This window comes from Neovison vison, chromosome 3 (genome assembly GCF_020171115.1).
Source record: "Neovison vison isolate M4711 chromosome 3, ASM_NN_V1, whole genome shotgun sequence".
NCBI classification, from domain to species: domain Eukaryota; kingdom Metazoa; phylum Chordata; class Mammalia; order Carnivora; family Mustelidae; genus Neogale; species Neogale vison.
Genome location: NC_058093.1, coordinates 212,441,682 through 212,469,562, shown reverse-complemented (window position 1 = coordinate 212,469,562; position 27,881 = coordinate 212,441,682). Strand labels below are relative to the sequence as shown.

At 43.7% G+C, this 27,881-nt stretch overlaps 1 protein-coding gene across 3 annotated transcripts in view; it reads right to left on the bottom strand.

Moving 5' to 3' along the window:
- Positions 1–27,881, bottom strand: part of CLTCL1 (clathrin heavy chain like 1) — a 97,188-nt gene that overhangs the window by 11,982 nt on the left and 57,325 nt on the right. For all 3 annotated transcript variants that reach the window (XM_044243729.1, XM_044243730.1, XM_044243731.1), the window contains 9 exons: positions 27,060–27,182; positions 24,068–24,213; positions 10,808–10,991; positions 9,228–9,420; positions 8,455–8,612; positions 6,467–6,631; positions 4,337–4,444; positions 1,787–1,954; positions 1,555–1,704 (listed from right to left, as the gene is read on the bottom strand). In XM_044243729.1, the coding sequence (XP_044099664.1) occupies positions 1,555–1,704; positions 1,787–1,954; positions 4,337–4,444; positions 6,467–6,631; positions 8,455–8,612; positions 9,228–9,420; positions 10,808–10,991; positions 24,068–24,213; positions 27,060–27,182 (1,395 nt within the window). The remainder of the gene's footprint in view (positions 1–1,554; positions 1,705–1,786; positions 1,955–4,336; positions 4,445–6,466; positions 6,632–8,454; positions 8,613–9,227; positions 9,421–10,807; positions 10,992–24,067; positions 24,214–27,059; positions 27,183–27,881) is intronic.

The following is a 27,881-nucleotide window of genomic DNA, read 5'->3' as shown; positions in this document are numbered from 1 at the left end:
TCAGCTCAGGTCGTGATCCCAGGCTCCTGGGATCAAGCCCCGAGTTGGGCTCCTTGCTCATTGGGAAGCCTGCTTCTCCCTTTCCCTCTCCCACTGCTTGTGTTCCCTCTCTCACTGTGTCTCTGTCAAATAAATAAAATATTTTTAAAAAATGTACCCTCTTAATCTCACAAAACAAACTGAGGGTTGCTGGGGGGAGGGGGGCTGGGAGGAGGGTGAGGTTATGGACATTGGGGAGGGTATGTGCTTTGGTGAGTGCTGTGAAGTGTGTAAACCTGGCGATTCACAGACCTGTACCCCTGGGGATAAAAATAATGTTTATAAAAAATTAAAAATTAAAAAAAATGTACCCTGATATCATTTGAGTTCCATGTGAAAAAAGCACGCCTAGAATTGATCAGGTATAGGTTTTCCAGCATGTTTTTCATGTGTGCTGGGGTCACAGGAATGTGAAATCTGCCTACCCTTCCATCAGCAACCTGCAGACCTGTATAGGATGGGACATGTGCAGAAGGCCACTGATTTCACATACCACCACTCTGAACAGCACTGCCGTTGTGTGACCTCCAGGGCTGAGACCTGGCTAGGTACCCCACCTGTCACCCACACCTGCCCTCAGCAGTCATATGTGGAACAAAGGCAGACAAGTTCCTGACCCAGACGGTGAGGAGCCCATGCCTGCCCCGCCAAACCCTACCAGGAGAAACAGGACTGACACACAGTCAAAATGCTGTCTTTCACTGACAGACAGCAAATGGGAGAGACCTGTGGGCAATTTATTCATGTAAGGCCACTGGGATAAAACAAGGACACTCAAGGCAAAAGGTCTGAGACTGATGACAGAAAGCTTCATCCCCTTCCTTCAAATACACAGATCTCACAGAGGAGAAAACTGGAAGCTGGGCCCACTCTGAGCCCGGAAACAAAACAGCAGAGGCCTGCTCAGTGCTTGCACCTAGACCTGACACCTTCCTACAGTATTTGGCAGCTGGTGGAACAGTTTAGCACCCTGGTTTAGCCCAACTAGACTACTGGAGGGTGGAGGCTCCAAGGAAGAGCAGGGACCCAGAGGCCAGCAGATCCGGGCTCATGATTCCACCTCCACAGGTGCGCCTGCTGCTCTGGGGCTAGCAGTTTTAGGGGAGAGACATGCAGAAAAAATATGCCAGGCGATAGAAAATATGAAACAATACAACAGGAAATGGTATAGATGGGGTGTGGAGGTGGGTCCCAATCTGACAGAGAAGAAGGAAGAGCAAACACCAGGGTTTGGCTGTTCAGGACCCTGTGTGGGTGTGAGGTAGGGAGAGTGGTCCTAGATCCTGCCCTGCCTGTAGCTTAGCTTTGGGGCCTAGGCCAGTCACTACCCTTCCTAAGCATCTGTTCCCTCTGTGTTTATGGAATCACTACCACCTGCACAGAGGGCAGTAAGACTCACAAGATGAAGGCAAATACAAATACACCATAGGGAGCACACGTTGGCCTTCATTCTGCCCGCCCCTAGGACAGGCTAGCCAGAAGCAGACAGGAGCTGGTGCTCAGGCACCCTCTTACCTTGGCAATGACATCCTTGAACTGCCCTTCCCTCCAGGCGTCAGTAGGGTGATTGATCATGGTAAGGACGGCATTGTCGTACTCTTCGTATTTGTCATAGAGGAACACCAGCTCTGCCCAGAGGTGCGCCTCCTCTGCAGCTCTCAGCACCTGTGGGGACAGCCATGGCCAAGGGCTGGGCTTGTGCCACACATGCAAATAGCAGCTAGAACCTCAAAGAGGGAGAGATTACCTTTGGGATGTTGACTCTGGACCAGAAGAGCTCCAGGTGCTCTGGCATCTTCTGAGGCTTAAATTTGGAGTAGAGGATGGCCAGCTCTGTGAACATGCCCATGTGGGCCCGCTCCAGGCCCAGGGCTGCCTCCAGCAGAGAGATCAGTTCCTCAAAGTAGCCCCGATCCTGACAGACCGACAAACAGGCTTGATGTAGGGGTAAACATGGCTGGGGTGGCCAGCCCTGCTCCCTCTCAGTTACTCACTCTGGTTCCAGCCTGCCTGACATGCCCGAGCTGAGTCTGACTGGTTGCCATCACATTATTGCCTGAAAACCTCAGGGTTCACCCCCAGAGGACAATTTCACACCCTCCTCACTTCCTGTCTGCACGGTGTGGATAACTTCACTCCTGCTTCACTGAGAAAAGGATGCCATTAGAAGCAAATGCCTGTGTTGACCCTGCCAGTATCTGTTACCTACTGAGGCTGCTGGGCCAGTAACTGTCCCTCTCTCTTTGGGCATCAGCTTCTCCCTCCACAGCTTGCCTTTAGCAAACATCCTGCTTATCCTCCCATCCTGAAATGCTCTTTCTTGACTCCATGGCCTCTACATAGCCATCCTATTTTTCTACTCTTTGCAGCAAACCCCCTCAGCAGCACCCTGCCTGGCTGACTGTCTCTCTACCCGCTGGGCACAGACACCTTGTTTTCTGGACTTTCTTCTTACTCTACCCCAACCCACATTGGAGAGCTGTAGGCTCACTTCCTGCTATTCTTTATCTGCTCCCTCCAACACCCCATGACCTCACTCAAGTGGTTTGCCCATCTGTGTGTCAACCAATGACTCCTATTTCATTTCTCTAGCTGAGTTTCTTCTCTGAGCTCCAGGCCCTGTTTCCCTCTGCCTCTCCTGACACCTCTATGTGAAAATCCAACTGGCAGCTCAGACTTGGTATGTCCAAAATTTAATCCCCATCCTTCCCTTCCACCAGTCTCTGCCTTTAGTCTTCCCCATGTCCACTGGTGAAAACTCTAGCTCTAATTGTTCAGGCCCAAAATAAATGGAATCATCCTTGACTTTTTTCTCTCACCCACACACAATCCACTTGCATACTGACTCAGCTGCACACTCAAAACCCCTCAAACCTCACTGCCTGATCACTTCTTACCCTAGATCACTCGCCCCAGGGCTCTCCTGGTTGCCACCTGTTGGCCTGTTCCTAGAAGAGGCTGTTCTCAACATGCAAGCCAGAATGGCCCCTTACCTTCAGGTCCCATGTCCTGCTGTGAGTCCTTCATGATGGCCTGTGTTCCCTCACATTCCTTCCGGGGCCCTTCCCCAATTATTTGGCATGTTTCACCTCTGGACCTGCCCTGTCTGCTGACCCTTCCTTCAAACATCCCCATGACCAGGCCCCTCAGTTTCTTCAGGTCTCTGTTCAGGGTCCCCCTCTCAATTAGTGTGACCTTGATGGTCCCTTCGTGAAGTTTCACCCAGGCACTCCTGTCCCCAAACAGGCTCCACAGCCCCTGTAACTCATCACTTCTAAACATGATGTTTGTTGCCTGTCAGCCTCACTGAATATAAATTCAACCGAATGAGGGTTTTTCTGTTTTGTTTACTGATAGCATTATCTAGAATAACACCCAGCGTACAGCAGGTACTCCAACACTTGCTGAACAAACGAAATACTGTCAGCCACCAGACTGCTTTACTACTTTCCCTGTTTACTTCACAGTTGTATTTCTTGAACTTCTGTGGAATAGGAAAGCATATATCACTGAGAAGTCATCCAGCCTAGCTTGACATTTTAGACTCCAGTGGCCCTCACTTTCAGAAGTTCAAAGGCCCTTGAACCCTGCGACTCACTAAGTCCCCCCATAGCCCTTACTATCCTCTCAGTGACGGGGGGCTGGGGATTGAATTCTATGGGAACAGTAACACTGCTGAGCAAAATCCGATTTGCAGTCTGCCTTGCAGATCCCACACTTTGACACACGCAGTTCCAGGACTCCCACAGACAGAGGTCCAGGCCCCGAACACACTGATGTCTATCAAACACTTGACAGCAGAGAGGAACTATGACACCAACACAGATAGCTCCCACTCTTCAAAGGCCCCCTGGGGTTCCCTACCCCAGACTAGTGCATATCCTCTGTGTCTATAGTACCTGATAATCACACCCTCTGTGGGCCACACACTCTGGGGTATGGGCTGTGTCTCGGCTATGACTGGTCCAGTGTTCCCAAAAAGTTACCTAAGGGTTATTCACACATGTAAGCAACTGGCTAGGCTTCTGAAGGCCCAAGGACACAAGAAGAGGGGGGAGTACTCTTAAAAACACAAATACCAGCCAGCAGTGAGGTCCAGGATATCTAACAACCAATCTGATTTGTGGATGGGTTGTCTAGTACATGGAAAGACTTTCCCATAGAGATAGTACTTCATATGCCTACCTGTGGAAGTGACACATACTGAGGGGATGAGGGTCCCTTTATGTGGAGTGCTTAGGGGTCACTTGTCATCTCCACTGCCAGCAGAGATCATCTCTGGCCAAAGACTAGTTACCTGGTAAAATCGTATCAGCTCCTCCAGCTCATCTGCGTGAATGACAATGTGAAGACCACACAGCTGTGCAAGGCGGAACTCCTGCCCATCCACACAGGCAAAGCACACCTATGGGAGGAAAGGCCAGACAGTGTGAGTGTCCCCCAGACAGGGCACAGTGCCACAAGCCAGGGATGCAACTATAAATGCAGAAATACCAGCAAACAGGGTTTTTAAAGTTAGATTCTGAACAAGTAAATAATTGGAAGGTGAGCTGTGTGAGACTGGGAGAAAAAATAATGACATTTTTAATGTGCAGGCCATGGGGGTATTTGAGACTGTGGAGAGAAAAGGGATCATGCATTACTTCTAAGCCCTGAGGCATGATGGTCTCTTTAGGTGACACAAAAGCAATGCTGGAATTGCAGGTTCAGGGTTTGAAAATGGTTTAATGAAGTTCAAGAATAATGGTAAAGGGAGCACAGATCATCTGAGTGCTGTTTATGTGGGAGGAGCTTACTTTAATAAATATTTTTTAAACTGAGCATTTGTTTTAGGCACTCTGTGGTATGTACACTTAATGATAACAAGTTCTAGGAAGTAAAAGAAGCCTCCTGAGCTTCTGCTCAAAGAGACTCATAAGGGGCCCCTGAGTTGCTCTTTTTTTCCTTCCTTCCTTTCATCCCTCCCTCCCTTTGATTTTATTATTTATTTATTTATTTATTGAGAGAGAGACACAGAGACAGAGAAAAACACACGAGCAGAGGAAGGGGCAAAGGAGAAACAGATTCCCCGCTCAGCAGGGAGCCCCACTTGGGGCTCAATCCCAGGACCCTGAGATCATGACCTGAGCCAAAGTCAGATGCCACCCAGGCATCCCTAAGTTGCTCTTCTTTTAATGGCTGAAGACGGACCTCATACCCACAGGCAAAGCTGGCTTCTCTTGAAGTTTCCCTACCTCCCCATCTTCTATATATACATGCATGTGTTTTCCTGGTAGACAAGGCAGAAAACCCAAATAAACAAAAATAACCCCACAACCCAGAGATAACTGATCACTACTTCAGGACACAATTGTTACCTGTTTTTCTTGTGAAATCTCTCTCTCCCATACTCACACCCAGGAAAGAATTACCCTGGACATTCTACTTATTTTTCTCATGGAATACTTGAAACCTCCCTTCCCAAACCCTGCCTAGTCATTTTGGTGGAGTTGCAATATGTACACTATTTAACCCTGCCCTTGATTTTGTACATTTATGTTGATTTTAATCTTTTATCAAACAGTACTTCAGAGATCCACTGAAGCCAAATGTTTTGCACCTCTCTTTACAATATTTTCTCTACTTGCAGATAATTCCGATATTATCGGAGAGCTATAAGACGTGCCCTTCCAGGGGCACCTGGGTGGCTCAGTGGGTTAAAGACTCTACCTTCGGCTCAGGTCATGATCTCAGGGTCCTGGGATTGAGCCCCACCTCGGGTTTTCTGCTCAGCAGGGAGCCTGCTTCCTCCTCTCTCTCTCTGCCTGCCTCTCTGCCTACTTGTGATCTCTGTCAAATAAATAAATAAAATCTTTAAAAAAAAAAAAGACGTGCCCTTCCAATTTACTAAAAAAGACTAAAGTGCCAATTTACACTGATAATACCACTAATAAGGTGGTTCTTAAAAATATCTTGGGACGCCTGGGTGGCGCAGTTGGTTAAACGACTGCCTCCGGCTCAGGGCGTGATCCTGGAGTCCCGGGATGGAGTCCCACATCAGGCTCCCAGCTCCATGGGGAGTCTGCTTCGTTCTCTGACCTTCTCCTCGCTCGTGCTCTCTCTCACTGTCTCTCTCTCTCAAATAAATAAATAAAATCTTAAAAAAAAATATCTTAAATTAGGACAGTACTTCTCATGCTGATTAATTCCATGCTATTAAGATAGCTTCTGGGAACTGACTGGTCCAACACAGAACTCTCAGGGTCTTTGCTTCAACCACAAATGCTAGCTTATAAGGTTCTCTGAGCCTTCCCAGAAGACTCAGAACCCTGCCTAGACAAGGCAGGCATCCAGATGCATCCCATGTGACACAAGGGTGTGGAGGAAGGAAGGACAAGGAGGAAAGGATTGAGAGACCAGTGGTCACCTGGAGACTTTCTATGCTTACCTCCTTCCATGTCCGCGTGCTGTTGGCCTTGCGGCTGCTGTCCACCGCTGCCTGATACTCCCCGAGGTGTACGAGGGTGGAAGCCAGGCGGGCAAAGTTAGAAACGCTGCTGTACAGCAGCTTGGCGGCCTCATACATTCCCTCCTCGTAACAGCGGTCTCCAACCTATGAACAACCGGATAGCTTTGCTGAGACTTTCTTAAATGGGAAGGTTCCTCAGAGATGGTCTAAAGTTCCTAAGTGGCAGGGGTGTTTCTGTTTTCAAAGAAGATGAGTATCTTTCTGATCACACAGCAGCCTGGGCCACCACAGAACTACTGAAGGATGAAGTGTACCCCTCAGGCCCTGGACCCATTCTCCATCGCCGTTCTTATGTCTGCTGTCTGTCATCTCCCAGATTGCTCCCCAGTGGGCCCGGCCTCAAAGGTGTGCTCCTTGCTGCTTCCAGGCCGGTCCCTTCCTCCCCACTCACAACTACCTGCAGAGGACAGCCTGCAGACCACACGCCAGCCCTGGTTCTTGCTGCCATCCACAGATCTCCCTCATTCCCTGACGGCTTTAGCTCTGAGGACCTGGTGTCTCTCATGACAACAGCCAGTCACTGTCAGCTGCCAACCCTGGGAAATCTGGCATAAGAACCTATGCCTGCCGCCTCCCCTCCTTTCCAGCTCACTGACCTCCAGGCAGCCCAACTCCTGCCCACCATCCCCATCTGTGCCCAGCTAACTCTCCTCCTGGCTTGCTGGTGCTGGCAAGCCATGGGGCTCTACACTCACTCTCTTGGTTGTACTTGGCTGTACTCACTCGGCCAAATCCCAGTCCTACCCAGAGATGTTCTCTGCCAACTCTACACCCAAGACTGCAGAGCTAAATTCAGATAGCTGAAACCCATGATGGTGACCCTAGAAGAACTCGCAACACTAGCAACCCTACTCCCTCAGCCCAGGTACTCGTTCCTTGTCCATCATTCATTTCCTGTCTTCTCTCCTCAAATCTCCAGCAGCTCAAGCTGAGTGCCTGGCTTCCCAAAACCTGAGGAGACAGACACAACCAGAAGAGTCCTTCCATAAGCACTGGGACTGAGTCTGCCCCCTTGCTGCATCTGTGGCCTCACTTAGCCTCCCCTGCTCCATGTCAGCAGCCCAGCAAGCCTAGCAGTGATTTTGTTCTCTGTACTAAATCACTCCTACGTGGTTAAGGACTCAGAGATAAGGATTGGGCAGTACTATTCCCTTTCCTTTCACTTGCCTGTATTTACCAAGTCTTGTTTTAATCAGTGACCATAACTTTTAAAATTGCTTTATAATCAGAAAACTAATAGAGGTGTTAGAAAATGAAGCCTTGTCTAAAATCTCCCTCTGAATTCATAACAGAATTCTCCTGATGAACTTTCAAGCCCTTTCAAAACTCCAATCAATTTCCAACAGTTAACTGGATCTTACTTTGAAATAAAGAATCCAAAGTCCACTTCTGTGTTATTTACTTCAGTAAAATGTGTATATTCTTTCAGGTGGGGTTAGAATATAGTCCATTATCTTTCATCTCCATCAATTTTTCTAGGGGTTAACACTTTACCCCAGGAAATAGGAGACTTTAAAGTTTTATTTAACATTTTTCCTTGAGGTCTGCTTAAACATTTTGGTGTTATTCCTACTTTAAAAAATATTCTTCCCATTATGTTATCTGGTAATTCCTGATCTATGGAAAAGCTATTGATTTCCAACATACCTATTCTATGGCCAGTTACTCAGTTCACTTTACTCTTCAGTGATAACAGCCAGAACACTGGCACATGGTCCTGACACCTTTTTTCTAGAAGACTCACTCTGGTGTGCACAGCCAGGGGCCTTAATTTCCATACCAGTGACACTAACACAGGACTTAAGTCATGGTGTGGCTTGCTTCTCAGTGTCAAAGATCTGCACCACTCTAGGGAGTAATCCCTGAACCTACCTGGAGCAGTCTGTGGTTCCCAGGGCATGGCCTACCTGCTGGATGTGAGCATTGTTGGGTCCATTAATACAATCTTCTAGCTCAGACAGACGGCCGGTTTTAGCCAGGGCGAAAATAAGTTCAGTCTCTATATAGGTTTCACGGCCCTTTTTCCTGGCCATCTGTAGAAATTTAACTAGATCCTCCCAATTGTCTGAAACAGAAAACAAAAATAGGTTAATCCAGAGCTGCTAAGTTTAAACAGGAGGTGCAGCTCCTCCCATTTTGTCCCTAGTTAAGATGTTTAATCTCCCACTCTACTTCAGTGAGGGCTTGGACTCCAGGTAAAGTCTAGAAGGACTTGTTTGGCTGCTACGCAGAGCCATTTCTAGGTGGGAGAGATGGAAAGGGCAGAACCACATGGAGGCTGATCCCAGGGATGGAAAGTTCCATGTCACCAAGTAAAGACCTCACCAGGAGACAGGATGATTATTGTAGCCCCAAGAAAAGGGAGTACCACAGTTAACTGGAAAGGCCAGAAGAAGCTCTGTGTCTAAGTTTCTGACCTTAAAATTATCATGATAGTGGTATCCATTGTGCTTAATCTATCTTGTCAACCAAAGAGCTAGTGTCTAGTTAACAGTCAGCTGAAGAGTTAGTGTCATTAACAGAATAAGAGTAATAGATTCTTTTGGAAAACTTTCACTTAGCGGTGTCCCCTGTATCTCTGGGTGGGTAACACATGCAGATGCCTGGGAGGCCACACCCTTCTCCAGCCAGGCTTCACACCAGTGAGAAGCAGAGCCCTGGGGAGAGGAGGTTAGCTTACTGCTCCTGCTGGCTGCCTGAACGACCTCGAGGTAAGAGGAAGGGTCATCAGCTCTAATGTAGGAGTCGATGGCTTCTTTCACCAAGTCTTTCTGGAGCTGGGCGCGGGCCAGCTGACTCCACACAGCAGGCTCATTGCATCTCTCTGCAAACTCGTATGCTCGGTCTAGGTTTCCAATGTGCTCGATCAGGACCTAGGGGTTACAAGAGGGCTCTCATTCTCCACAACACCGAGTCAGCTCCAAGGAGCAGACAGATTTTTGTTCGGTTCTACATTTTGCCTCAAGTTGCGTGACCATTTCAATTCAGTCCAAAGCAACTGGACAGTAAGTATTTCTCAGATGATGAATGGAGGAAAAGGATGAGATCTATACTGTACAGGTGGAAGATGCCAAGTGAAGAAGAGACACTCCCAACACAGGGCATAAAGAAATGAGAGACAGTCAAGCTTAGCTTTTTGGGCCAGGAGAATGACATGGGAGTTGCCTTGGGGCATAGAGGGTGTAAAAAGGAGCTACTGTGGGGAATAAGATAGCTCAGCAGACAGAAAGCAGGCTTCAAGGAGTCTGAAGGGCTCAGGTGCAGCAGCTGCCCCTAATACAGTTTGATCTCAGAGCAAGGCCCTACACCAGGTATGAAGCAAAAAGAGGAGATGTGGGATTTCACAGGCAGGTACAGAAAAATGGTAAAAATGGTAAGGGAAAGAGGCAAGGACATAAAGAATCTAGGATGACAGCAGTTAAAGTGATCTGTCCCATGGTTTATTTTATTTCATCTTAAATGTTTATTATATTTATGTTTTTCATTATAAAGTAATATAAACACATTATGTAAAAATTGGGAAACATTTTTTTATACTTAACCCTAAAATTTCTTACTTTTTTTTTTCTCAAAGATTTTATTTATTTGACAGAGAGATATCACAAGCAGATGGAGAGGCAGGCAGAGAGAGAGAGGGAGGGAGAGAGAGAGAGAAGCAGGCTCCCTGTTGAGCAGAGAGCCCGATATGGGACTCGATCCCAGGACCCTGAGATCATGACCTGAGCCGAAGGCAGCGGCTTAACCCACTGAGCCACCCAGGCGCCCAAATTTCTTACTTTCATTTAAAATTTTTTTATTGTGTTATGTCCCGTGGTTTATAATTTTTGGAAATAAAACCAGAAAAAGTCAACAGGCTGGTAGGAAAGGGAGGAGGGCTAAGGGAAGGGCTCTTGGTGGGGCTGAAGGTAGGCAGGAGGGCTGCTGGGACTGCTCTGGGGAATTGAGGCAGCAGACGGTGAAGGGCTGAAATAGTCGTCATATGTGAGGGCCTCTGAGAATCAGACACCTCAGTCACATGACCTTGATTCAGGCACCCAAGTCTAGAGGAATGACCAGCAAGTGAGGGTGACTGCCACACAGCAGGAGCACCAGCAGAGTAGGAGGCAACAGCCTAGAAAGATGGGTTACTAATGAACAGAAAAGAGCACAAGGATCAGAGAGACACATTGAACAACCAGAGGGTGTGACACCCTTGGTGATGATGAGGACACAGTGTGGCAGAGGTCCCTAGGTCTACCATGAAAGCACTCAGAAGCTCACCTGGATTGCTGAGGCGTTCACATCAAACTTGCGGAAGATGGCAAAGGCCTCCTCATACAGTGCACTGCTGATGGCGATATTTGCAATGTCTGGGGCATCATAGTTGTCCAGGCGGCTGATGTATTCCATGACCCGCGTGCGGTCCGCCTTGATAGCAGTCAGGATCAGCAGATTCTGGAGATTCCTTAGGAGAGGTGATGGTCAGCACAGTGTCACAGGAATGAAAGCTATACATAACATTCTTCAGCAGGTTGACCAGCCCAAGGTCCCCAATTTAAAGATATTTAAAACACACACACATATGACTGATGAATAGATACAACAGAGTATTTATGAAGTATATATGGTCCAAAGTCTTGAGAAAGCAACAAGTAGGAGAAATCAGAAAACCACCAATCCCTGGAGGGCTGCTGCAGCTTCTCCAGGAGCTGCCTTCACTCCCAATTCACAGGTATCTATTTTCCTGAACTGTACCTCTATTAGCTCTTTGTGGTTCTTTATAGCTCGACCATATAAATTGTGTAACTAGGGGTGCCTGGGTGACTCAGTCAGTTGAGCATCTATTTTTGGATCCTGGGATCCAGCCCGACACTGGGCTCCTTGCTCAGTGGGGAGTCTGCTTCTCCCTCTCCTGCTCCCCCTTCTTCTGCTCTCTGTCAAAAAAATAGTCTTTTAAAAAACTATATCTAGGGGTACCTGGGTGGCTCAGTGGGTTAAGCCCCTGCCTTCGGCTCAGGTCATGATCTCAGGGTCCTAGGATCGAGCCCCACATTGGGCTCTCTGTTGAGCAGGGAGCCTGTTTCCCCATCTTTCTCTGCCTGCCTCTCTGCCTACTTGTGATCTCTGTCTGTTGAATAAATAAATAAAAAATCTTTAAAAAACTATATCTAAGCAATATAGATAGTTTTGCATGTTTCTGAACTTTCCTTTAATCATACCAGATACATCTTACAAAATTTGTTTTTTTTCATCTCATTTAAAGATCGGGGGGGGATCGATTTAATGTACCATATTAAGAATTAAAAAAATAAAACAACATGATCATACTGTTGATTCAGAAAAAGCATCTGACAAAATCCAACACCCATTAATGTTAAAGACTCTGAGCGAAGGCAACTTCTTCAGTCTGATGAAGGCTATCTACAAAATATCCACAGGTCTCAATGGTGAGAGACTGAATGCTTCCCCTCAGGATCAGGAACAAGATAATGTCTTCTTTCCCTACTTTTATTCAACATTCTACTGGAGGCTCTAGTCAAGGCAGTTAGGCAAGAAAAATAAATAAAAAGCATCTAGATTAGAAAGGAAAAAAGAAAACTGTTACTATTTGCAGGCAAAATGACTGACAGAAAGTTCCAAGGAATCTTTGAAAAAAAATCCGAGGATAAATAAGTAAACTTAGCAAGATATCAAGATACAAGGTTAACCATTGTGATAGTTCTGTATACTAGCAATGTACACTTAAAACAAACAAAAAAAACCCTTTCTACCTATTTACAATAGCTCCCAAAACATGAAGTATTTAGGTATAAACCTAATAAGACATGTGCATGATCTATATGCTGAAAAATAGAAAAAGCTCATGAGAAAAATTAAAGATCTAAATAAATGGAGAGACATATTGTATATACTCAACACAGTAGATACCAACTGTCCCCGAGCTGGTCTACAGATATCATGCAATTCTAATCAAAATTCCAGAAGGTTTCCCGGTTGATAGACAAAGCTGATTCTAAATCTTGAACAAGAATAGAGTTGGAGGAATCACACTACCTGGCCAAGTGATTCTGGCAAAGATGCAAAAGGAATCCAATGCAGAATAGATCCAACAAATAACACTGGAATGACTGTACAACCACATGCAAAAAAATGAACCTAAACTTCACATTTTGTTGGACACTGGACCACATATCTAAATGTAAAATGTAAAACTGCAAGACTCTTAGAAGGAATTCAGTGAGAATCTTTGACCTGGGATTAGGCACAGAGTTCTTATCACCAAAACACAATCCACAAGAGAGATGTTTGACTTGGAGTTGACCCAAATGAAAACTTTTGATAAGCAAATGATACCACTAGGAGAATAAAAAGACAAACTCCACACTGGGAAAAAAAATATTGGCAAATCCCATATAAAACAAAAGACGTGTGGGGCACCTAGGTGGCTCAGTTGGTGAAGCAACTGCCTTCAGCTCAGGTCATGATCCTGGAGTCCCGCATTGGGCTCTCTACTCCACAGGGAGCCTGCTATTCCCTCTGACCCTCCCCGTTCTCATGCGCTCTCTCTCTCTCTCAAATACATAAATAACATCTTAAAAAAAAAGCCATAAAGACTTATATCCAGAATGTATAAAGAACTCTCAAAACTCAACAGTGAAAAACCAAATAAGCCAATTTAAAAAAAGGGCAAAAGATTTGAGAGACTCTTCACCCAAGAGGATATATGAAGGGCAAGTGAGCACAGGAAAAGTTGTTTAACATCATTAGCCATTAGGGAAGTACAAATTAAAACTACAATGATGGAAATAAAATCTTAAAAAAAAAATAGGGGCGCCTGGGTGGCTCAGTGGGTTAAAGCCTCTGCCTTCGGCTCAGGTCATGATCCCAGGGTCCTGGGATCGAGCCCCGCATCGGGCTCTCTGCTCAGCAGGGAGCCTGCTTCCTCCTCTCTCTCTCTGCCTGCCTCTCTGCCTACTTGCGATCTCTGTCTGTCAAATAAATAAATAAAATCTTTAAAAAAAACTACAATGATGGGCCACTATATGCTTATTAGAATGGCTAAAATAAAAAATACCAATAATACCAAGTGCTGGTGAAGATGTAGAGAAACTGGAATTCTCACACATTATTGGTGGGAATGCAAAATGGTACAGTCATTCCGGAAAACAATAGGTTGGCAGCTTCTTAAACAGTTAAACATACATATACCATATGGCTCAGCAACTGCTAGGTGTGTTCAAACAAAAATATGGACACAAACATTTACAGCAGCTGTATTCACAGAACCCCAAACTGAAAGCAATCCAACTGTCCTTCAATGAGCAAGTGGATAAACAAACCGTTGTACATTCACACCACAGAACACTATACAGCAATAGAAGAGAATTATTGATGCACCCAGCTTAGATGGATCTCAAAGGAATTACATCTTGTGTGAAAGAGGCCAAGCCTCAAAAGACTGCATACTATGTGATTCCCCTTACATGACATTCTTGAAAAGGCACAACTGGATTGATGGTGATGAATCAGAGATGGGTGACTGTCAGGGATACAGGGGATGTAACTGTAAAGGGTAGCTCACACGAGGGAGTTTCATAGTCAGGGAACTGTTCTATATGCAGACTGTGGTGGTTATGTACATGAATCTAGGTATGTGTTGAAATTCCTAGTATTGTATGTCCCCCACAAAAGACCAATTTAACTGTAAAATTAAAAAGAAGGGGAAACAAGTATTAAAAAATTAGGTCCAATGGGGCACCTGGGTGGCTCAGTGGGTTAAGCCTCTGCCTTCGGCTCGGGTCATGATCTCAGGGTCCTGGGATCGAGCCCCGCATCGGGCTCTCTGCTTGGTGGGGAGCCTGCTTCCTCCTCTCTCTCTGCCTGCCTCTCTGCTTACTTGTGATCTCTCTCTCTGTGTCAAATAAATAAATAAAATCTTTAAAAAAAAAATTAGGTCCAAGATTCACCCATGTTGTTGTGTAGCATTCCCTCCCACCGTGATATGGTACTCTGCTGGATGACTGTACCACAGCCCTTTTACGGATGGGTATCTACATTGCTCTCAGATCTTTGCTATTGGAAATAGTGCCGCTTTGTGCATTCTTGCACATGTCTCCTGATACACGTGAGACAAGTTTCTTCAAAGTTCAGAAACAGAACTTCCCTATGACCCTGCAATTGCACTACTGGGTATTTACCCCAAAGATACAGATGCAGTCAAATGCTCTACCACTGAGCTATACCCCCACCCCAAAGATACAGATGTAGTGAAAAGAAGGGCCATCTGTACCCCAATGTTTATAGCAGCAATGGCCACGGTTGCCAAACTGTGGAAAGAACCAAGATGCCCTTCAATGGACGAATGGATAAGGAAGATGTGGTCCATATACACTATGGAGTATTATGCCTCCATCAGAAAGGATGAATACCCAACTTTTGTAGCAACATGGATGGGACTGGAGGAGATTATGCTGAGTGAAATAAGTCAAGCAGAGAGAGTCAATTATCATATGGTTTCACTTATTTGTGGAGCATAACAAATAGCATGGTGGACATGGGGAGTTAGAAGGGAGTTGGGGGAAATTGGAAGGGGAGGTGAACCATGAGAGACTATGGACTTGAAAAACAATCTGAGGGTTTTGAAGGGGCGGGGGGGTGGGAGGTTGGGGGAACCAGGTGGTGGATATTAGAGAGGGCACAGATTGCATGGAGCACTGGGTATGGTGCAAAAACAATGAATACTGTTACGCTGAAAAAAATAAATTAAAAAAAAAAAAAGAGTGGAAACACTTTCTAACAGGCACTGCTTCCCAAAAGGAACACACATTCCCAACAGGGCATGTAAGAGGCCTAGCTGCTCTACACTCATCAAGGCTGATTAGGAGAGCTAGATGGCCTCAGCTCTGCGGGAGGAAAGGGATGGTACACAATGGCCAGACTGTGCTTCCTTGATGGTGGATGAGGCTACACGCTTGCCTTAGACTTGCAGCTGTCTCTCCTCTTGCTGAAGGACTGCTAAAGTCCTTTGCTGAGTTTCCTATCAGGTTATTTGAGTTCTTCTTTCATTATATGTTCTCCATGCTAGTTTTTTGTTGGTTATCTATGTTGCAAACATCTGTTTGTAGCTTCTCATCTTTTCCTCACCTTTTCTCATCTTATTATGATAAAGTTCTTAAGTTTAACATAGTCCTATTTACTAGTTTTTCAAATGGTTATATATTTTTGCAACTGGCTTATGTATTTATTAGACCACAAATATATTTTCTTTTATTTTTTTAAAAAGATTTTTATTTATTTATTTGACAGAGAGATTACAAAGCAGCAGGCAGAGAGAGAGGGGGAAGAGCAGCAGGCAGAGAGAGAGGGGGAAGCAGGCTCCCTGCTAAGCAGCAGGCAGAGAGAGAGGGGGAGAGAGAGAGCAGCAGGCAGAGAGAGAGCAGCAGGCAGAGAGAGAGAAGGAAGCAGGCTCCCTGCTAAGCAGGACCCTGAGATCATGACCTGAGCTGAAGGCAGAGGCTTAACCCACTGAGCCACCCAGGTGCCCCTATATTTTTCTTTTAAACATAAACTCCAAAAACATGATAGTTTTGACTTTATATTTAAATCTTCACATTGTGTGTCATAGAGATCCAATTTTAATTTTTACCCATATAATCATTTGTCCCAACATCATTTTACTCAAGTCTATTATTTCCATCTGCATAGCCACTCTGTCATAAATAAATATTTTACATTTGTGTGGGTATATTTTAGGGTTTTTTTTCCTCTACTATAATGGTCCATTTCTCTATTCCTTGCCCAAACCATAATGACTTGATTTAATTTTATGATAATTCTAGTCAGAGTAAGTACCTTGCCATCCTAAAACCTATTCTTACCTCTTGAGTGATTTATTATTTGTGTTAGCAATGACTATTATAGGCCTTTTATCTTTTTGATTTAAAACTTAAAATCTTTCTGTCAAGTTTCATATGTAAACAGAATTTTACTGGTACTGCAGTAAATTTGAGTGAAGTGGGTAAAACTGATGTTTTTCTTTTTTTTTTTTTGAAGATTTTATTTATTTATGAGAAAGAGAGAGAACACATGAGCAGGGGGAGCAGCAGATGGAGAAGCAGGCTCTGTGCTGAATAGGGAGCTCAAAATGGGCTCAACCCCAGGACCTGGGATCATGACCTGAGCTGCATGCAGATGCTTAACTGACTGAGCCATCCAGGTACCCCAATGTCTTTCAATACGATGTGATCATTCATGAATTTACATCAAGCGTTTATCATGGTTTAGTGGATAGGACTATAGCAGTTTACCTTTTCATTTATTTGTCTCCTGATTTGTTTTTCTACTTTAAGAACCACATCTACTTGTTCAATATATGTAAATTCATTTCAGTAAGCTTATAAAATTCCCATTAACTGTCAACATGTTATAATGTTTTTATTTACTTTTAAAAATATATTTATTACTGTCTTTATGAATACTTTTTAATATGCTCATTTAAAAAATTATTCAATATTGTCATTTTTAAGCTAATTGTTCTATCAGTTACTTGGAGAGGTATGTTAAGATCTCCCAAGATGGAGAATTTACCTGTGTTTTCTTGTAGTTTTGTCAACTGTTGCCTTACATATTTTGACACTGTATTACAGGTATATACAGGTTCAGAATTATCTTCCTAGTGAGCTGAATATTTCATCATCAGGTAATACATTTCAAGACCCCAAGTCGGGGTTTGAAACCACAGATAGTTCCAAGCCCTATATGTTTTTCTTGTACATACACAGTTACGATAAACTTTATTTTATTAATCAAGCACAGTAAGAGATTAACAATAACTAATGACAACACAGAATAATTACAACAATATATTGTAAATAAAATTTATGTGAATGTGGTTTCTTGTTCTTAAAATATTTTATTGTACCATACTCACCCTTCCTGTGATGATGTGAGATGCTAAAATGCCTATATAATAAGAAGTGAGGTGAATGATGTAGGCATTGAGACATAGTGTTAGGCTATAAATGACCTCTGACACATTATCTACTTTCAGACAAACCATAGTTAACCATGACACCTGAAACCACAGGACATGGAATCAAGGATAAGTGGAGATTACTTACTGGCCCTTTCTACTTCAATAATTTTTTTTTAAAGATTTTATTTACTTATTTGTCACAGAGAGTATGAGCGTGTGCATGCACAAGCAGGGGGAGTGGCAGGCAGATGGAGAAGCAGGCACCCCACTGAGCAAGGAGCTCGATGCGGGACCAAATTCCAAGACCCTCAAAACATGACCTGAGCAGAAGGCAGAAGCTTAACTGACTGAGACAACTAGGTATCCCTCAGTTTTTATATCAAAGTCTATTTTGCATGCTTTAAATATAGAAAAAAATATAAAAACATAAAATGTCATACTATATTAACATATAATATCAATGTAATACCAGCATCTTTCGGTTTACATTTACCTAATTTTTAAAAATTCTTTTATTTCCAACTTCTCATTAATGTACTCTGAAGTCATATCATCCCATATCCTTTGGCTTCTACTGAGGCTGCTGAAAAGTCTGCTATCAGTCTAATTTATATTCATTATAGGTAATCTATCTTCTGAGTAAACATTTTTTTTAATGTTCCACAGTTTTGCTATAATGTGGGTAAAGGTGGTTTTACAAAGTTCATCCTACTGGGATTTGCTGGATTTCCGAGATTTCAGAACTAGAATACCATCAGTTCTGCTAAAATCTCCATCATTTCCCCTCCAAATAATGTCCCATTCCCTGCTCTCTCTGAGGCTCTGATTAGGTCTACCTTTAACCTGTAGAGATCTTAAACTCTTTCACAGTTTTCACCTGTCTTGTCTACATTCTTGCAATTTCTTCACATGCATCTTTCAATTCTTATTCTCTAATGCCCCTAAACCCATTTGGAGTTTACTTCAAATCCAATTATAGAACTTCATTTTTTATTTATCAGGTATTTGGTATTTTTAAAAATCTGCTTGAGGGGCTCCTGGATGACTCAGTTGGTTAAGTATCTGACTTTGGCTGAGGTCATGATCTCAGGGTCTTGGGATCAACCCCCATGTCTGGCCCCCCACTCAACGGGGAGTCTGCTTGTCCCTTCCCTTCTACTCCTGCTTGTGCTTTCTTGGGTCTCTTTCTCTCTCTCAAATAACTAAAACCTCTAAAAAATAATCTGCTTGATCTTTTTTGGGGTATTTAAACACATTACATGTAATTTTACATTCCATGCCTGATAATTCCAATAGCCACAGTCCCTCTAGCAGATCTGAGTCTACTCTGTTTTACTGCTGGCTCTTAGTAATGCAGCCTTGTTTCCTTATGCATTTTGTCCATATTTTACTATAAGCTCATTATTTCTTGGAATGTTATATCAGAATTCTCTGAAGCCTTGCTAGAGGGTAGGCTCCTCTTAAAAGGATTTGTGTTTGTCTATGGCAGAGATCTGAAGGCACTACCTGATGGCAATCGTTTTAAAATTAAATTCCTCACTTGAGGATTTTTAATCCCATGCCAGTTTACAAAATTTGTTCTAAAACCTGTTAGAAGGCCAGCTTCTTGGGGCCAGTTTTGTCCTCACAGTATAGTACCATGGTTTCAAAGAGCTCTTTTTTATTTTGTTTTGGCTGGTCTCTCAGCAGAGAGCTGGCTAATACTGGTGGTTGATCCTTGCACTGAGGAGGGGCTTCACTGCACAGTTCACACCTTTTGTAGGCCCTTGCGTCTTATCTCCTGTCCTATAGGGACACACAACCCACGTTTAACAGAGTTTGGCAGAAGTCACTAGCTCATGGACTCATTTTAAAAGATCATTTGTGTATTTCATCCTACATCTTCAGTTTTTCTACTTACACAGGATCTGTGTAAGTATATAGTATCTAGTCTGCCACACTGCTAACTCAGGCTACCTTCACCTGCATGGAAAATTATGTCTGGCGAAGCACTCAAGTCACAGAAAGAAGGGCAAGAACTTGAAGGTCCCATTGCATGTGAGAGAAAAAAAGTGTCCAAGGAGTCAGCACACAGAGTCAGAACCACCTTTAAGTGTTTTTTTGTGGGAAGTACCAGGTTAAGATTTAGCAAAGGAGGTTGGCCTGACAACAAGACAGTATACCCTAGCCACCTCAGGTACCTTACCTCTAGAATCCTGTAATCAGTAAGGGCATAGGATTCCATTAAAATAAAATTTCACATTCCATAATTTATCATTTAGCATTTCTCAGTTTAAAAACAAACAATAGCCAGTAACAAAATTGAAGCAGTACTCCAAACCTCCCAAAAAACAAGAGTCCAGGGCCAGATGGCTTCGCAGGGGAATTCTACCAAACATTTAAAGAAATAATTCCTATTCTTCTGAAGCTGTTTCAAAAAATCGAAACAGAAAGAAAACTTCCAAACTCATTCTATGAGGCCAGCATTACCTTGATCCCAAAACCAGGCAAAGACCCATCAAAAAGGAGAATTACAGACCAATATCCCTGATGAATATGGATGCCAAGATTCCCAACAAGATCCAAGCTAATGGGATCTCACAGTACATTAAAAGGCTTATCCATCATGACCAGGTTGGATTTAACCCTGGGATGCAAGAGTGGTTCAACATTCACAAATCAATGTGATAGAACAACACATTAATAAAAGACAAGAACCATATGATCTCTTAATTGATGCAGAAAAAGTTTGGACAAAATACAGCATCCTCATTAAAACTCTTCAGAGTGCAGGGACAGAGGGCACATTCCTCGACTTTGTTAAAACCATCTATGAAAAGCCCACAGTGAATATCATTCTCAATGGGGAAAAGCTGAGAGCTTTTCCCGTAAGATCAGGAACACAACAGGGACGCCTACCCTTGCCACTATCATTCAACATAGTACTAGAAGTCCTAACATCAGGAATCAGACACCAGAAAGAAATAAAAGGCATTCAAATTGGCAAAGAAATAGTCAGACTTTCTCTCTTTGCAGATGACATGATACTTTATGTGGAAAACCCAGAAGATTCCACCTCCAAATTACTAGAACTCATACAGTAATTTGGTAATGTGGCAAGATACAAAATCAACGCACAGAAATCAGTTGCTTTTCGGGGTGCCTGGGTGGCTCAGTGGGTTAAATCTCTGCCTTCAGCTCAGGTCATGGTCTCAGGGTCCTGGGATAGAGACCCAAGTCGGGCTCTCTGCTCAGCAGGGAGCCTGCTTCCCTTTCTCTCTCTCTGACTGCCTCTCTGCCTACTTGTGATCTCTCTCTGTCAAATAAATAAATAAAATCTTTAAAAAAAAAAAGAAATCAGTTGCTTTTCTATACACTAAAATTGTCACTGGAGAAAGAGAAATTAGGGAATCAATTCCATTTACAATAGCACCAAAAACCATAAGATAGCTAGGAATAAACCTAACCAAAGAGGTAAAGATCTATACTCTAGAAACTACAGAACACTTATGAAAGAAACTGAAGAGGACACAAAAAGATGGAAAAACATTCCATGCTCACATACTGGAAGAATAAACATTGTTAAAATGTCTATGCTGCCTAGAGCAATCATTCTTTCCATGCCAACCCTATCAAAATCCCATTGGTGGAATACTATGCAGCCATCAAAACACCCGAAATCATGCCATCTGCAACGACATGGACGGAACTAGAGAGTATTATGCTAAGCGAATAAGTCAATCAGAGAAAGACAATTATCATATGATTTCTCTGATATGAATAATTTGAGAGGCAGGGCAGGGGGCCGTGGGGCGAAGGGAGGGAAAAAAGAAACATGGTGGGACCAGGGAGGGAGACAAACCATAAGAGACTCTTAACCGCAGGAAATAAACTGAGGGTTGCTGGAGGGGAGCAGGGTGGGAGGGATGGGGTAGCTGGGTGATGGACATTGGGGAGCGTATGTGCTATAGTGAGTGTTGTGAAGTGTGTAAGACTGATGATTCACATACTTGTACCCCTGAAACAAATAATACATTATATGTTAATTTTTAAAAATCCCATTGGCATTTTTCAAAGAGTTGGAACAAACAATCCTAAAATTTGTATGGAGCCAGAAAAGACCCTGAATTGGCAAGGAAATGTTGAAAGAGAAGAACAAAGCTGGGGCATTATGTTGCCTCATTTCATGCTATATTACAAAGCTGTGATCACCAAGACAGCATGGTATTGGCACAAAAACAAACACATAGATCAATGGAACAGAATAGTGTCTCCAGAAATGGACCCTCAACTCTATGGTCAACTAATCTTCGACAAATAAGGAAAAAATGTCCAATGGAAAAAAGACAGTTTCTTCAATAAATGGTACTGGGAAAGTTGGACAGCTATATACAGAATAATGACATTTGACCATTCTCTTACACCATACATAAAGATAAACTCTAAATGGATGAAAGACTGCAATGTGGGACAAGAATCTATTAAAATTCTAGAGGAGAACACAGGCAATAACCCTTTGACATCAGCCACAGCAACTTCTTTCAGGACATGTCTCCAAAGGTAAAGGAAACAAAAGCAAAAATGAACTTTTGGGACTTCATCAAGATAAAAAGCTTCTGCACACCAAAGGAAACAGTCAGCAAAACGAAGAGGCAACCCATGGAATGGGAGAAGATATTTGCAAATGACATGACAGATAAAGGGCTGGTATCCAAGATCTATAAAGAACTTCTCAAACTCAACACTCAAAAAACAAATGATCAAGCCAAAAAATGGGCAGAAGACAAGAACAGACACATGAAAAAATGTTCAACATCATTAGCCATCAGTTCAAATCAAAACCACATTGAGATACCTCCTTACACCAGTGAGAATGGCAAAAATTAACAAGGCTAGAAACAACAAATGTTGAGAATGTGGAGAAAGGGGAACCCTCTTACACAGGTGGTGGGAATGCAAGTTGGTACAACCACTTTGGAAAACAGTATGGAGGGTCCTCAAAAAGTTAAAAATAGAGCTACCTTATGACCCAGCAATTGCACTACTGGGTATTTACCCCAAAGATACAGATGTAGTGAAAGGAAGGGGAACATCCATCCCAACATTCATAGCAGCAAAGTCCACAATAGCCAAACTATGAAATGAGCCAAGATGCCCTTCAAAAAATGAATGAATAAAGAAGATATGGTTCATATATGCATATGGAATATTATAATGGAATATTACTCAGCCATCAGAAAGGGTGAACACCCAACTTTTGTATCAACAAAAGCTGGAGGGACTGGAGGAGATTATGCTGAGTGAAATAAGTCAAGCAGAGAAAGACAATTATCATATGGTTTCACTCATAGGTGGGACAGAAGGAATAGCAGGGAGGACCATAGGGGAAGGGAGGGAAAACTGAGGGGGGGGCAATCAGAATGGCAGACGAACCATGAGAGACTATGGACTCTGGGAAACAATCCGAGGGCTTCAGAAGGGAGTGGGGGTATAGAGTAGCCTGGTGATGGGTATTAAGGAGGGCACGTGTTGTAATGAGCACTGGGTGTTGTTCATAGGTAATGAATCATGGAGCACTTAAAAAACAACAAATAAACAAAGTCCAAACATATCCTCACAAGTACTCTTTAACACAATGCCACAGACCTTGAAAACCCTTCTGGATTTCAAAATAAACAATACAAAGTTGAAGATCAAAAAGGCTTATGAGGGGCGACTGGGTGGCTCAGTGGATTAAGCCGCTGCCTTCGGCTCAGGTCATGATCTCAGGGTCCAGGGATCGAGTCCCGCATCGGGCTCTCTGCTCAGCGGGGAGCCTGCTTCCCTCTCTCTCTCTCTCTGCCTGCCTCTCTGCCTACTTGTGATTTCTATCTGTCAAATAAATAAATAAAATCTTTTAAAAAAAAAAAAGGCTTATGAAACAGTTAATTTTGAAAAAAAAAACCTATAAAATAGTACAACCTACAAAATATACCTTATAATTAAGTCTTTATAGCAGGATGCAAATACACTGGTCTGTTTGATGCAGAATCTCTGATAATGAATTTTTTTTCTGATAATGAATTTTAAAGTGGAAATAAATGCTGGGTGCAATCACACTGAAGCATGCTCTATTATTATTTCCGAAGAGTCTGCTCATGCTGTTGTTTCTGCCTAGAATGTTCTTCCTATCCAAGCTCCTACTCATCATGGTTCTACATTACATTTCCAGCAAGTCATGCCTGATATATGCCCAGATTTAGTTTTCTTGCCATCTGTTTCCAAGCTTTGTTCACCATGATTTCAAGAGTTTAACATGCTTGGGACATAGTAGGTACTAAAGAATATTAGCTCCCTCTGAACACTGTGGTTAAAGAAGAACAGTGCAGGCCAGAGAAGCAAGAAGGACAGATTCCTGGAAAAAGTAGAATTTAGGTTGGGCTAGAAGAGATAGGTAGGACTAAAGATACAGAACGCAGTGAGAAGACACTGGGGAGCAACCAGTGAGGCTGGGCAGGTGAGTTAAGACAAAACTGTGACAGAAAGTGAGCATGAGGCGGGTGGCTTGAATCTGACTGACTGAGCAGCTACCCTCAGCATACTCTCACCTGTGCTCACTGAAGACGGAGTTATCCAGAACAATCTTCTCCAACAGTTCAATCAGTTCATTAGGCAGATCAGCTGTCATGAAGGCCTTGACTGTGACTGAGACCTCTTCAGGATCCTGTGTTTCTGACAATGCTGTCTGTACCACCTGGTTTGAAGTATCATTTGAAAGAATTTGGTTAGATAAAGTCAATTCAAGACTATCTTTGACGCTAAACAGAAAGGAAGGACTACCCCATGGCAGGCTGAAATAGAGAAAACAGAAGATTTCTCAAGGCAAAAAGGGAAGGTTGTCTAAAGAAGTCAATTTCAGAGCCTTCAGACTGCTCTATTTGACAATTAGTTTCTCTCTCACATCAAAAGGGCTGCAGACTCATCTCTGCCCCAGTAACCATACTACAAATTTACTCCAAAGCCAGTAACACAGTGCACTTAAATAGGCGGCTGAAATGCATGTTGCTTTTATCTTTTATTTTTTAGGTCACTGTTCATAGCAAATATGGCCTCCATTTCTCTAATGAAGACACCACTCCAGGGAAGCTCTTGCTAGCCTAGAGCATCACAGCTGCTCTGGCCCAACCCACTTCCAGGGATGCAACGGAGTACACCCTGAGCTCCACAGCCTCAGACCCATGGCAAGGGCAAGACTGACAAAAAACTGGCCACACTACCCCTCATTCAGTTACAGGTGTCTCAACTACAAAAGAACTCACAAGTGGGGAAAAAGACATTTTTCCAAAGAGTACACTTCCCAGATAACATCAGGCTGGAAGGCCAGCATTGTTTTCTTTGCACTTTCTGCCAGGTACCTTTGGTGACTTTAGGATCTATCAGTTTTGCCAAGTTTCATTAGGGATGGGCAATGGCAATGCATTAATGAGAAAGAACAGATTGCTCAGAGGAGGTATAACATAGATAATATAGAGCTCTGGCCATGAACTTTCACCCTATGAACAGAAGGGGCTGCAAAGGACCTGGAATCAAAATCAGCCCAGTCCACCTCACAAGTGGCCACTGTATACTCAATGGCACCATGGGATACAAAAGTTCTTCTGAGGTGTTTATAACAACCCTAAAGGTTATACAAAGGTGTGTGAGGAAAGGGGCTATCACAGAAGATAGTAACAAAAAGGTGTACTTAAGGGAAAGGAGAACTGTGACAGCACACAGAATCCATCCAAAGTAGGAGGTATATTTCCTGCCATCATGACATCTGTCCATTCTTGGAAAACCTTAGAGCATTTTAAATACACACTGGTTATTTTAAGGGCAAAAATAAATTTCCACAATCTATTTGAGTCAACAGGATGCCTAATCTAAGGTTACCTCAGGAAGCTGCTTCCTCTAAGTAAACTTTCCATGATGAGCTTCTCCTGCAGACCTATAAGCCGTCTGCTGCCATCATGCAGTCCCTCTAATTAGAGGGGCACGGGAGGTGAATGCCCCTCAGGAGGTGGCTATGAATATTCAGTCCTAGCAGACATAATGACAGGATCAGAGCTTCACACAGACACAGGAAGACTAAGAGGCACCTGCTGGCTTCAGCTCAGTGCAGCATTAGAGCTGCTCATCCCAGTGCCAATGCAAAGAGACCTGTAAGATGTGCCAGGCAACTGGACCACACCTGGAGGAGTACCTGTTGTCTGCAAATTTGGAGAGAGATCTCTAGAGGAATCTAAATCTACTCTGGCCCAAGCCCTTTGTTGCTCAATGTCTTTGTCAAGTCCAGATCAATCTTTGGACAAATCTTAGAGATGGGTAACTCCAAAGCTGATATAATGTGGTCCAAAATAACTCAGGCTTCTAGCCATCTAAAAGTATTCCAAAGTAAAGTTTATTAAGAAAAAGATAATGGGGGCGCCTGGGTGGCTCAGTGGGTTAAAGCCTCTGCCTTCAGCTCAGGTCATGATCCCAGGGTCCTGGGATCGAGCCCCGCATTGGGCTCTCTGCTTGGCAGGGAGCCTGCTTTCCCCTCTCTTCTCTGCCTGCCTCTCTGCTACTTGTAATCTCTGTCTGTCAAATAAATAAATAAAATCTTTAAAAAAAAAAAAAAAGATAATGGCACAGACACGAGGAACAGTGGACAGCAAAAAAGAAGGTGAAATTCAGAAGAGATAGGGGGAGACAAGATGGCGGGGAAGTAGGAAGAGACACCGTTTCAACCTGTACCCTAAAGTCAGCTGATCACCTACCAAAGAACTCCAATCACCCATGAAATCAGCCTGAGATCAGAATTATACACGTCTGGATCTCTACAGGGGCAGAAGACGTCAGTGGGCAGGTAAAGCGGAGTGGGAACGTCGGACTGATATCAGAAGAGATAGAGGTGAAAACCCAAAAGGCCCACCTAGTGGGCTTTGTACACAAAGCAGTCGGGGGAAGGCACTTTAGCTGATCTGCTCAGGCCTGAAGGCCACTTGTTGGGCCAGGGTCTTGCTCCCACCTGGATCTCAGCCCATCCCTGAACAGTGTCCCCAGAAGCCTAGGAGACAGTGGGAATGGTAAAGTATCATCTGCTGCCTAAGGGTACAGAAAGCCCAGTGAGTGGCTGAGGTCAACAACCATCCGCCAGGCAGCACATAAGAGGAATCCTGGCCTTGGCACTGTGCCCCAGCTCTGAGTAGGCACTGGATAGTCACAAGGGTGCAAAAGGTTCCTCAACAAAGGCAGGTTCAGCTGACAAAACCTTAAGAGCTACTTACCTTGTGTCATTGGGGGCTGAGCTGAAAAAAAAAAAAAAACCACTAAGGATCCAGCAAGCAAGCAGGTCATCAGATATTCCTTTTACTGGGGTAGCACATCCCAGCTTAGGAGATCAGGGCCAACTCTGTGCCTTTAACCAATAAACAACTCCAGAGAAATTCACAAGATAGTCTGGTCACACGTCTGAAGATGTTATGTTAAACATAACAATTCAACTAGTCACTCTGGCACAAGATGGTGAGTAGGCAAAAAGCAGGCATGCATACACATACTCCCATTTCCATTCCTCACCTGGTCGATCAGCTGTCTCCTGGATGGGTTGGTCTCCTCAAGGACGTGAGCCCAGAGCTCTGGATCCTTCCTGCGCACCAGGTAGCGGGCCTCACTTTTGAACAAAGAATTCTCGTTGCAAACCTGAAATGAGTACACTAGTGTGTATAACAGAGCCAATCAGTGAAAACTATTTGGGGGACCCCTGAACTTGTTTAGTTCAGCCAGAGCCCAAATGAGAAACAGTACTTTGACATGGGAGGAGCAGCATCCCAAAGGGGTGACAATGTACTTCTCAGGTGACAGATTACCTCAAAACACAAGTTTCAGAATGGGTATGGCTGTGTGGTAGCTCCTCTCCACATGAACCTAACTGTTGCCTTCTAAAGTGGCACTACCCAGAATGTTCTGAAACAAAGAAAATGTTCGAGACCTGTGCTATGGAATGTGGTATATGAAGGAGGAACTAATTTTAAAATTTTATTTAAATAGTCACCATCTCTAAAGTGTTATCAGAATAGACCAGGACTAGTATAAAACAACATATATGCTGCAACATTTCAAATATGCTTTCATTGATTGAACTTGAGATCCTGTTTTGAGTGTTTTAATACATTTCCAAGAAACCAACGGTCCACTGCAACATTCCAACATGTGAGGCACTCACGAAGGCCTAGTGGGAATCAGACTGGCTGGGTACCAGATGCTGGGCACAAGACTAAATGCTGCATATGTGTCCAACGGCTGCTCATGTGTGCATGGCACAAGGCCAGGAGCAGGCTTGGTCTGGCCTGCTCCGAAATCTCACTGCAGCTTCTTCTTCTGACACAGCCTATTGTAACA